Source organism: Alosa sapidissima, chromosome 10 (genome assembly GCF_018492685.1).
Source record: "Alosa sapidissima isolate fAloSap1 chromosome 10, fAloSap1.pri, whole genome shotgun sequence".
In the NCBI taxonomy this organism is placed as follows: Eukaryota; Metazoa; Chordata; class Actinopteri; order Clupeiformes; family Clupeidae; genus Alosa; species Alosa sapidissima.
Window position 1 is genome coordinate 37929317 of NC_055966.1, and position 12473 is coordinate 37941789.

The 12473-nt window shown below is 42.2% G+C and overlaps 1 protein-coding gene and 1 long non-coding RNA gene across 4 annotated transcripts in view; one reads left to right on the plus strand and one right to left on the minus strand.

The window, feature by feature from the left end:
- LOC121720511 (zinc metalloproteinase nas-33-like) overlaps positions 1-12473 on the minus strand; it is a 15285-nt gene continuing 2812 nt past the window's right edge. Inside the window, exons 3-14 of one of the 2 annotated variants that reach the window (XM_042106714.1) lie at positions 10270-10629; positions 9568-9627; positions 9321-9443; positions 8758-8875; positions 8314-8492; positions 8112-8193; positions 2650-2774; positions 1890-2150; positions 1413-1517; positions 1236-1291; positions 1081-1148; positions 1-425 (exon numbers count right to left, since the gene is read on the minus strand). In XM_042106714.1, coding sequence (XP_041962648.1) covers positions 1131-1148; positions 1236-1291; positions 1413-1517; positions 1890-2150; positions 2650-2774; positions 8112-8193; positions 8314-8492; positions 8758-8875; positions 9321-9443; positions 9568-9627; positions 10270-10629 — 1487 coding nt within the window. In that variant the 3' untranslated portion in view covers positions 1-425; positions 1081-1130. Of the gene's footprint in view, positions 429-1080; positions 1149-1235; positions 1292-1412; positions 1518-1889; positions 2151-2649; positions 2775-8111; positions 8194-8313; positions 8493-8757; positions 8879-9320; positions 9444-9567; positions 9628-10269; positions 10630-12473 lie in introns of both variants that reach the window. The other variant, XM_042106713.1, reaches the window with a different exon arrangement.
- Positions 10905-12473, plus strand: part of LOC121720512 — an 18629-nt gene continuing 17060 nt past the window's right edge. The window contains exon 1 of one of the 2 annotated variants that reach the window (XR_006034570.1): positions 10905-11099. This is a non-coding gene — a long non-coding RNA (uncharacterized LOC121720512). The remainder of the gene's footprint in view (positions 11100-12473) is intronic. The other variant, XR_006034569.1, reaches the window with a different exon arrangement.

Here is a 12473-nt window from a genome sequence, read left to right on the forward strand (position 1 = left end):
TTGAATACAGCTCAAAATATGATTGCAATGACGTCATCAGTGAGAAAATATAGAAAAACAACTTGCAACACCAAAATAGCTCCCATCAATAATTGAATGTGTGTAATGTTTTGAGCGTGTTGCAACACCAAAATAGCTCCCATTAATAATTGAATGTGTGTAATGTTTTGAGCGTGTTGCAACACCAAAATAGCTCCCATTAATAATTGAATGTGTGTAATGTTTTGAGCGTGTTGCAACACCAAAATAGCTCCCATTAATAATTGAATGTGTGTAATGTTTTGAGCATGTTGAATGTGTGTAATGTTTTGAGCGTGTTGAATGTGTGTAATGTTTTGAGCGTGTTGAATGTGTGTGTGTTTTGAGTGTGTTGCTATTCTTCAGACTGCTCTTGACATCAGGCCATATCTTCAGTTCGGGGGCAAGTCATTACATTACATTACATTACATTTGGCTGACGCATTTTTAGCCAAAGCGACTTACAACATGGTAAACAGTTTAAGTTTTAGAGCAATTCTCAACAATTTTAGGACAATTTAAAAAGCATTAGAGTACAGTAAGAATAAGTGCATCAGTGAGTGCTGTTTTTAACAGTTACTTGTCAGTTTAAGATGGCTGGTGAGTGCTAGGATCAGCAAGACTTGTTGTAAGTGTTGCTATGAGAGGAGATGTTCTCTAAAGAGCTGGGTCTTCAGGAGTTTTTTGGAAAAATGGAGAGGGATGTCCCTGCCCTTGTAGGAACTGGCAGTGTGTTCCACCAAAGAGGAACAACAGATGAGAGCGTACCGGTGGTAGAGCTAGCCGTCGTTCGTCTGAGGAGCGCAGCGGTCTGGAGGTAGCGTATGTCTGTATGAGGGCATTTAAGTAGGTGGGAGCAGAACCGGAGACTACTTTGTAGGCAAGCGTTAGAGCCTTGAATTTGATGCGGGCCGCCATAGGTAGCCAGTGTAGCTGGATTTTGGGTTGGTTGTAGACCAGGCGCGCCGCCGCGTTCTGGATCATCTGAAGTGGTTTCACTGCGCAGGCTGGGAGACCTGTCAGGAGGGTGTTGCAGTAGTCGAGTCGTGAGGTGACAACTAAGTCTGGGTCACTTAGTTGTTTATCCTTCATCAGATGGCCGAATCCTGGACCTATGTATTCCCATAGGGCTGGGAGACAAATAACAGAGAAATAATGTTTTTTTTCCCTCAGTAGTCAGTAGCAGACATTACTTCCTGTAGGAGTCAGATTCTCACCATGAAGTTTGGGTTTCTGATGTTGACACCATATGCCGTATGTACCTTTTGTTGTGCTGGAAAATTGGAAAATAAAGACCAGATAATATCAATAATATATATATATATATATAAAGAAATAAAAATAATACTGGTAATAATAAATATAATAAATAATAAATATATAAACAATAATACCTTTCCTCTGTTTAACGAGCAGCACAATGGCAATACAGAGAGCAGAAAGGACGATGAAACAGGCTATCACAATCCCTATCAAACCTCCCAGGGTGAGACATTTATCTGAGAGAGAGGAAGAGAACAGTGCGTGAGAGAGGAGACTGAGAAAGAAGAGCAATGCATGCATGTCTTAAGTGAAGATTCATTTTATTGACTTTATAGTGTTTTGTGCATCATGTCACTTATTGTGAATTGCCAAAAGTGCCTTTCTGAATCATGTAGCTCTTGTATTTTGACATGTAATCATGAGCTCTTGTACTTTGACATGTACCTTTCAGTGTGTACTTTTCATGTCTGAAAAGACATTTACTTGGTCATTTACTTAATGCGGTATGCCCTGCCATGAATCTACAGTAGGTTTGTGATACATTTCTGTACATTTATTGTATTATTTACGCGCTAGATTTATTTGTATTTGAAAGGTTCATGACTTACAGTGGACAATGAGTGTGGCTCTGGTGGTCTCGGTAGTCTCAGCGGTGGACACAGTGCAGCTGTACTCCCCTGCGTCTTCTCTCTCCAGTGTGCTAATTCCCAGAATCCCCTCGGACATGGCGATGCGGGAGTCTGGCGTGAGTGTCACGCCGTTCCTCCTCCAGGTGACGCTCGTCTGGTTTCCTGCCCAAGTGCACTGCAGGATCACACTCTCCCCCTCAATGGCTGTGGACTGGATGGTCAGCCTCACAGAGAGCGCATCTGAAGGGTTGATTTCAGAGCAGATCTTGACATAGACTGTACTTTCACAGAGAGCGCATCTGAAGGGTTGATTTCAGAGCAGATCTTGACATAGACTGTACTTTCAAATGTGCTCAGTTTATCTATAGGTTTGGGATTTTTCAAGCCATAATTATTGTGATGTTTTGTTGTTTTTGACTAAGTAAGTTAGAGCTCCTTGCCAATCTGGGCTGGATTCTTAAACAAAGTTAAAGTTAAAAGTTTAAAGTCATACACTTTTTTCCAAATCGATGAGCACTCACAACGGTAGATTCAGGAATTGAACCCGGGCTGACCGATAGTGAGGTGGTGGCATTACCACTTATCCTACACACTCACCCATGTTCTGTTTGTCTAGAGTGCAGTCTTGTCTAGAGGGCAGTCTTGTCCACTTGTGTACTCTAATAGTGGTATAGTGGCTCTAACAGAAGGCAATACTGACGACTTGTCACTTCAGGGCGGTGACAGAAATAGAACTCACTGCACTCGTATAGCCTGTTGAGTCGGATGAAGTCATTGTGGCTCATGCTGAAAGCTATCCCAATAGGAACGCTGGAATTAGGGATGGGCACCAGGGTGGCCTGGCCATTCTTGGAAAAAGCTGCTCTGAAACACAAGGAAGTCTTTTCAGTTCAATTTTGTTCTTGATGTAAATGTAAATCAGGTTTATAGGCCAAGTATACTTGTGTATGCAAGGAATTTGGTCTCTGCATTTATCCCATTCGTGAATTAGTGAACACACAGTAAGGTGAAGCACACACTAATCCGGAGCAGTGAGCTGCCTTGTGAGCTGCCTTGCTACAGCAGTGCTTGGGGTTAGGTGCCTTGCTCAAGCACTTCAGCCGTGGATATGGGCATGGGAGAGCAGTGCTCAACCACTTCCCCTGCCCACATTTTTCCTACTGGTCAGGGATCGATCTGGCAAAGCCCTAACCAGTAGGCCACGGCTGCCCCAGTGATGGCTAAGAAGACACAAGGGAGACCATATAAGAGAGCAAGGACAAAAACTATCACAGATGCAATCCGGGCCACTTCGGTAGATCATAGTTCAGTTGGGTTATGGAGGCAGAGTTTTGTTGGGTTATAGTTCAGTTGGGTTATGGAGGCAGAGTTCAGTTGGGTTATGGAGGCAGAGTTCAGTTGGGTTATGGAGGCAGAGTTTTGTTGGGTTATGGAGGCAGAGTTTAGTTGGGTTATGGAGGCAGAGTTTTGTTGGGTTATGGAGGCAGAGCAGAGGGCCCACTTCACAGGAGACTTTGTGCACATCCCGGGTGCTGAACAAAAAAAGGTCAAGTTTTTTAGGAAAAAAGTTCGCACACTCCTTGGTACTCTTTTGTTGAGTTTATTTTCTCATTATTTGGCACATGACGTTTCGACCTTGCGGTCTTCCTCAGATTCAGGGCAGAGGGCCCAGCCTACTGTAAGGTGGTTGTTCCAAGACATATCCAGACATTTCGAAATGAAAACAGGAAAAGACTTGAGTGGAGTGGTGCGCTCTAGAATCGTTGCTCTATAATAAGTACCATGGTATAGAGTCTGAGGGCCAGATGTACTATTTTTTTTTGCTTTTGCACCCACTTCAGGCGTTTTTTGTTTCGCAACGTGCGTGTAAAATCATTGCGAGGTATGTAGAAACAGGCCACAATGATGTAAAAGCGCAAACTGCCTGTCGCGGGAGCTGAAAATGGCTGATTGCGTTATTCGTGTCATGCATATACATTCATGGGAGGATCCAGGGGAAAGTGGGAGTTTAGCATAAAAAGATGGGAGGGGAAGAGTAAAGAGTGCCTAATTATGTATTCCGCGGTATGTACAAAGACTGCTCCTGAAAGCGCACGTCTATTCTGCGCCTAAATACTTCCACCTTGTTAAAGCAGGTGTTGTAAAGTATTTGTAGCCTACTATCAAAAGCATCCCTGCTGAAAAAAACAGCTAGAAACCAGCTTATGCTGGTAGCTGGTTTTAGCTGGTCTTTGCTGGTTTTCTTCCAGCTCTTGCTGGTCTTTGCTGGTGTAGCTGGTTGGGCCACCAGCTGGATATGCTGGCATGACCATCTGAGGAAGCTGGTCATGCTGGTTTGACCAGCCTGTCTTGTGGGATACAGCTGGTGCAAGATGGTCATGCTGGTGACCAGCCTGCCAAGCTTGACATTGTTGGTGTAAGATGGTCATGCTGGTTTGACCAACATAAGCTGGCACGGCCAGTTAAATCAGCAGTGTAGACCAGCAACACCAGCTAAAATGACCAGCTTGAGGTGGTACGACAAGCAAAATCAGCTGAATTACCATCGTTAGGTGGGTAAACCAGCTGAAGGTATGTTTTCGCAAGAGATTTGCTGGTCTAGCTGGTCAACCATCATAGGGTGGTCAAACAAGCTGGTCAACAAGCTGGTCAACCAGCAAACCACCTTTAGCTGGTCAGGCTGGTTTTTTCAGTAGGGATCCCTAACTTTCATTGGCCTTTCGAATGTCTGACTTTCACTTTCACGTCATTCACTTAAACTTTCCTACTTGCTAGATTTGACCAATTTTCCATAGCCTACATGCACAAGTAGTTTGAGTAAAACTACTGATCTTCATTATCTCCCTGCTTGTTGACATCTTATCATGTATGGTATTATTTCATGATCGCTAAACGTTTGATTCTTTTTAATGTTGTCATCAGTTAACTTCATTCAACTGCGCTTGTATGTACTGTAGGCTCTGCTGTTCAGTTGTGGATGTTCGTAAATTGCGTTTATGGGCGGAGAAAGGCAGAGAAAGGCGCAGTTTACACTAGATTGATAAATACAACGGAAACTTGGGTCTGACAGCGTTCGCAATCTGCGGTTTGTCCATGACACTGATAACGCTACATTCGCAAATGTACGTACATCTGGCCCTGAGTCTCATACCATGATAATCTATAGCAAAGATCTTAGAGTGGAGCGCTCTAGAATCTTTGCCCTATAATAAGTACCATGGTATAGAGCAGTGGTCCCCAAACTACGGCCCGCCACCTCATTTTGGGTGGCCCCCCAAAACATGTCCGTGGTATATAGCATCTGGCCCGCACGGGAGTACGACATCGTCAAACTGTAACCTCCGTAATTTACCCCATTCATTCTCTATGGCGAGTCTTAACAGTACACATGTAACATTCTTTTTGTCCACTGGTGGTTGTTTTGGCGCTGTTTTGCGTTTGCCATCGAAAATGGAATGAAATGTACTGTATAGTAGGCCTACCTGCAAACAATGTAAGAGGCCTATGCTGACTTCATCAGTGCTCAAAGTATTCTAAAAGTTTATCAATTAATTGTTAATAACTAACTAACTTCTATTCAAGTCATATTTCTGGGACTTTCTGGGATAATTATTTCTATTTTTATTCACTCGTTGAAATGTTCATAGTCAAACATAGTTCACAAAGTTCTCATCAGGTGAGTGAAAGTTAGAATGGTGGTCATTTCAGATGTTTTTGCCAGCTCTCAAAGTTTGAGAACTTTAAATTATTTGTAGGATATTGCTTGTTCACAACTTGAGCTGTGTATGCAAAGACACAGAGTTCAGAGTTCACACATTTTTAATAAAATATACTTTTGGGACTCCCTGCTAATACTTTTGGCAATGCTAAAGTCTTTTTATTAGTATTATTTCATTTGAGCTACATTTTACACTGATATGGCATGATGGCAACATAAACACAGCTAACAATGGTATTAAATTGCAGTAGCCTATGATTAAATGTAATGGGATATTCAACTAAGGTAGACTGCTGTTGTTCACAGCACTAAGCTATTTATGGTAACTCTTATACTCCGAGTCTCTGGCCCTCTCTTAGAGCCAGGCATAGTGAGCTGGCCCTCGGAAGAAAAAGTTTGGGGACCACTGGTATAGAGTCTGAGTCTCATACCATGATCATCTATAGCAAAGATCTTAGAGTGGAGCGCTCTTGAATCTTTGCTCTTAAATAAGTATCATGGTATAGAGTCTGCTGTGGAGTCCCAGAGCTGCTCTGTATAACACTATACTATTGTATTATAGTACAATTTTACACTGTAAAGCACAGTTGTTCTGAAAACAAAGTAGATTTAGGATGGACCCTATTTTTTTTGTATAGGTTGCATTATTTTTGTCACCATATCTTCTAATACCGTGCATGCCATGCATCCTGACTTGTCTGTTACTGTTTGTTTCCAAAAACACTTTTTTGTTTTAAAGTATAAATGTACTGAATATATGTGCATAGTAAATGTGAATGTGTAGGTGTGAATGAGTAACTCACAGCAAACCACATCATACAACAGAAAAGTTTGACCATTTCTATAGAAGTAATGTTATGAGAACAATGTTAAGCTTTGTAAGGCTAGATTTGAGCTGAATTACAGTTTGAACAATACTGACAAATCTGTCAGCGACTCAAATGACATCCTGTTGTAATGTCATGATCACTGGAGGAAACAGAGACATACTCTCATCAGACACATTTTTATGAGTCATCATTCCTTGGCAGTTTCAGGGAAACACTCTGATCTCATCAGGTGATCACTGCTGGCACAGAGAAACCTTTGTCTCAATTACACACATTCAAACTTCTGGTTGAGGAGTACGTCCATTGCAATACATTGAGATGGCAGAGTTCTATGTTATGGTTTGTCCTGAAGTTTGGAACGTTTATTTAGGATTTGGTGACATTACTGTGATTACTACCTTCCCTATCTGAAGTCAGGAGAACACTGACTCAGGAGTGGCTGTTCTGTGATGACTTTCTAAAAATAATTACCATGGTTACCAAGCAGATAATACTGCCCCGCAGTAAGTGTTTTGGTTTTAGCATTTTAGACAATAAATAATCAGACAATGCATTGGGTTTAAATAAAGAAAGCACTTTATATGGCAGTTATGTATTGAGTTACTGTGCTGAGAATGGCCAGTCCGTCTCTAAAATATATATGATCCAGGAGGCCACCGCCGTGGTGCCGTCATCTACCCACTCCGTAGAGGCGCATATCATCTACCCACTCCGTAGAGGCGCATAGCCTTGGGTGGCGAGGTAGGCCTACAATCTTGCCATCTGACCTCCTGATTGTAATTTTTGTTTCCTCCCAAGTTAGTTTCTTCATCCTCTTCTGTCGTGTTATCCCAATGAAGCTAACTAGCCGGAACTAGCAGACCAGAGCCGTGAGCACCAGGCAGAAGCTAACTAGCCGGAACTAGCAGACCAGAGCCGTGAGCACCAGGCAGAAGCTAACTAGCCGGAACTAGCAGACCAGAGCCGTGAGCACCAGGCAGAAGCTAACTAGCCGGAACTAGCAGACCAGAGCCGTGAGCACCAGGCAGAAGCTAACTAGCCGGAACTAGCAGACCAGAGCCGTGAGCACCAGGCAGAAGCTAACTAGCCGGAACTAGCAGACCAGAGCCGTGAGCACCAGGCAGAAGCTAACTAGCCGGAACTAGCAGACCAGAGCCGTGAGCACCAGGCAGAAGCTAACTAGCCGGAACTAGCAGACCAGAGCCGTGAGCACCAGGCAGAAGTGGGAGTGGTGGAACATAAGGGGCATTCCCTCTTTCCTTCCCAGCATGCATCACTTCTGTCTTTCTTTGGATGATCACATATAACTCTGATTTAAACTCTTATTTCTTACTATCAGACTTATCCTAACAGCATTTCATGTTTTCAGTAACTTATTTACTTTAATACATTTCTTTTTTTTAACCTTTCTCCATGTGTGGTCTCCCTCATGTTATCTCACCAAAAACAAGCCTGGTGGTTTAACACTATGGTAAGCTATATCATCGTTAAGCATAAGTCAGTCAGACAGGTGGACAGTTCTGAGCATTACTCACCTTTTGTTAGACAGGTGGACAGTTCTGAGCATTACTCACCTTTGGTCAGACAAGTGGACGGGTCAGTCAGACAGGTGGACGGTACTCACCTGTGGTCAGACAGGTGGACAGTACTCACCTGTGGTAATGCATAACTGAGCTGTAGTCATATGGAGTGTTCTGGTTCAGAGTGTCCACTTGCTCAAAGTTTCTTTCTTTGCCTTAAAAAAATCAAGACTGAATTGTTAAAAAACTGCATGTGTGTGTGTGTTTTTTTTTTCTTCCATACTGTAAATGAGACAGTTAAGAAACTGTACACTATTTAAACACTTCTTACTCACCTGACTGTACATTCTCCAGATGGATGCGAACATACTTGTCTCGATCACTCCTTTGATGTTCGTGATTGAAGCCCAGGGCGTGTAGGAACTCATGCTGGATGGTACCCAGGAACATACACCCTGGACGCTGCAGAGAGACCTGCTGCACGCTGCCTCGCCGTCCAACGAACGAGCTACAGCTGCAACACACATCAACTATCTTACAACTATCTTACAGCGACCTCCACAAATGTGCTAATGTGACATTTATTTATAAATATATAAATAAAATAAGGAGACACAGGAGTGAAATATTCATTTGCATTCTAGTTGTGAATAGAGTATCTGTTTTCTAGACAGATAGATAGATAGATAGATAGATACTTTATTGATCCCCAGGGGAAATTCAAGTCTATCTATAAAGGTAAGTGCATTAGAGTTAAGGACTCATATTGATTTTCATACCCTGTCCCAGAATATATCTGCAGGTAGTCTCGTTCAGTTTGACGAGGTCTGAAGCGGATGCAACTGGAAGACTGGATCGAAGCCATGGCCCTCTGAATGAGATTCCTATCAATTGGTGCTACAGTTCAAATAGCAAACAGAAACTGTGACTGGCACTATAAGTCATCAAAACATGTGCATGGAAGATATAGTATGTCTTATGGAACAATAGAAGAACGAAATAGAACAAAAGATATAAGTAAGTATAAGTATATATACTCTTTTGATCCCATGAGGGTCTCTGCATTTATCCCAATCTGTGAATTAGTGAAACACACTCAACACACAGTGAGGTGAAGCACACACTAATCCCGGCGCAGTGAGCTGCCTGCAACAACAGCGGCGCTCTGGGAGCAGTGAGGGGTTAGGTGCCTTGCTCAAAGGCACTTCAGCCGTGCCTACTGGTCGGGATTCGGACCGGCAACCCTCCGGTTACAAGTACGAAGCACTAACCAGTAAGCCAAGGAAGATATGAGCTATTAAAAATACAGATTTCAGGCCAGTAGATTTAGCAGATCACTCACAGTATTCATTGCCAAGGACGTACGGTACGTAGACGCTTCCATCTGTAGATTTCTCCCATGTACAGCCGCGTGCTGTGCAAGGATCAGCGTTTCTCTGATCCACTGGGGCCACAGAAATGTCGTCTAGCAAAACAAAACATCTTTCTTGTCATGTGACCATAAGAATGTGAAGATAAGGCATACAGTATAGAAAAGGCAATTCCTATTGTACACATTACAACAGATACTGTAAGAAAGGGTGACTCACCTAAGCCAGCATTAGCTGCCTCCAGTATCTCTGATACTGTGTGTTTCATCAACGTGTCTTCTGTAATGTGATTAGATTGCTCAAAATTATATTTTGAGACTCACAGAAACCTATTTCAAAACAACCAGCATGCTTTCTTCTTCTTCCGTGTAAGAACATACTGCCATACTGCAACTTGCTGTAAAAATGACTACAGTACCCAGCATGCTTTCTTCTTCTTCCGTGTAAGAACATACTGCCATACTGCAACTTGCTGTAAACATGACTACAGTACCCAGCATGCTTTCTTCTTCTTCCTTGTAAGAACATACTGCCATACTGCAACTTGCTGTAAACATGACTACAGTACCCAGCATGCTTTCTTCTTCTTCCTTGTAAGAACATACTGCAACTTGCTGTACGCTAGAGGCCCAACTCCCCTATACTGGCTGCTGCAGTTTTTGTCCATGGCCCCTGACATTCTGGCATTCTGCTTTTCCCCAGAATGTCTTCTCTCTTTCTTTCACTCTCTCTCTCTCTGTAGTAATGCTTGCTTACTGTAGCTGTGAAAGTTAATTCAATTTGACTGAAATTGATATAATATCCTTCCCTATACAGTAAATCTCCAATCTTTTGTAGTCTGTTACCGAAATATATATTGTATAGATCTAAGAAGATAAATCTTAACCTAATTATATCCCAACACACAAAACCATGACTCACCATACACTTGCACCCACACAGAACTGACGGTTATACCACTGGTACTATTGGTGACTACAGTGACAGTGTAGTTTCCAGCATCATCAATCTGAACTGTTGAGATCCGGAGTTGTGAATTTGTGATTTTCACCCGACCGCTGTACTGAGGGACATGACTGTAGGCCACCCCTGATGGGCCGCCATCTGGACCTTGTGCCCATAGGCCCAGTATCACCCCACCGGGGGCATGCCATGTCGCGGAGAGGATGCCCATCATCCCTGGCACTGACAGGGTGGCATCATCCCCAGAACGCACCACCACTGGGTCTACTTCAGGGATCTTACCCAGTAGAGGCTGGAAGTGAAGTGTACCCAAAATAGCTGTGGACAGGGGATATATAAAGTAGAAAAGAGTGAACTGTGATCTCAATTGGCATTATTGCATTGCATGTAAATGCAATGGACTATTATCGCTGTTCTTCTTAATATTCTTCTTCCGACCAACTTTGACGTTCAAAGGCTCTAAAACCACTGAACCGTTTGACGTCATTCAAACAATCTTCTTGGTCTTGTAACAGAGATTTGGCCAATGTATTTTTCACATTTGTAAACTTTATACTTTTTGAGATATGTACGATAAAAGAGCAAGAAATTCTCATAGAGTTAACATTGACCGCTGTGGCGGCAACTTTTAGCATTATGACGTGACCTGCAGCTGAAAGCAATCAACTACTCAACATAGTACCACTGGAGCTGTGGATTTTCTGAACGTCTTTGCCTGCTGTGCTGTGGTAACTTTATTTGCTCGTAAAACTCTCCTTCTGAGGCACATTTCACTAATTACAGACAAGGTAAGTGTTCCGGTTTTTGGTATTTGAGTAATTTATGTCGTCAAACATTATGTTATGTTACGTTAGCGTTAAATATGTAGTATGAAATGATGGGTCACAAATAGCTAAACTAATGTTAGGTAACGTTAACGTTAGTGAAATAGTTAACGTTAGCACCTTGCTACGTTGATATTTATTATGTAAGGAAACTCACTGTTGATCAACGTTAATGTCGTCAACTTTAGGGCTCAGTCAGTTAGCTGTAGGTTTGATAGCTAACGTTAACGACAATCAAACATAACGTTAACAACAATCAAACGTAACGTTGGCTCCCAGCTAAGCTAACGTTACATTTGCTCATTACTAACCAGCAGCGTTTTAACTAGAACGTTAATGTAAACCAGAGAATTACAGACGGCTCTGGTTTGGCCTAGCCTACATGGTTTCTATTCAACATCAGCTAACTTTCCACAGGTGTATTATCAAGCACCTAGAATAGATTATGAATGCAGACTGCATGGTGCTTGATTATATGGTGAAGGGACCTCATGAAACCCATGATTCTTGTTGGTAGTTGGTTATCAAGATACTTAGTATCAGAATGATCCGTCCTTAAGACTCATATGCTTATCAACAGCAACAACAAACTCTTTGCCTACAAAGTTTTCTAACTGTTTACGTTTTATATTTTAAAAAATATGATTAGCTATCAACTATCCTTAAAGGAAAATTCCGGTTTTTAGCACTTTAAGGCCCTTTTCTGGTTTGTTTTGGGTGAACTAGAGTGGTGGACACCGAAATTTTGACGATTGGTCCTGTCTCGACTTTTCTGACTCGTTTTGAATCGCCTTTGACTTCTCAGGGTGGCTGGCAATGAGCATACTGTAGTAGGCTACTCAAGCATGTCCTAAAACAACCCTTAACGTTCGTTTTCAAAACTGTGCAACTCACCGAGTGGTTAGTGGTGTTCGTTGATGTTCCAAAACAAGTAGCGTAGCGAAATACAGTTTCTGTCGTCTTTTATTTGGCATTTTGTAAAATCCCATTGATTTCTGTTGGAAGACTCATTGCACGTTGATAGCTGCGCCACCGTCTATGCTTCAGGTTCAAATATTGAGTGGTTGTGAATAGTTCCACAATTACGGAGCCCGTGAGGTGACATGGAAAAAAAAAAACGAAGCTAAAAAAAAATTAAAAAAACTGAGAAAAGGTATGTACTTGTGACAAACACTGACTAGGTTTGCGAGATCTTGAGTTTGTTTTTGCGAGATCTCGAGTTTCTTTTGCGAGATATTGACTTTCTTTTGCGACATATTGAGTTTGTTTTGCGAGATCTCGAGTTTCTTTTGAGAGATATTGACTTTCTTTTGCGAGATCTCGAGTTTGTTTTGCGAG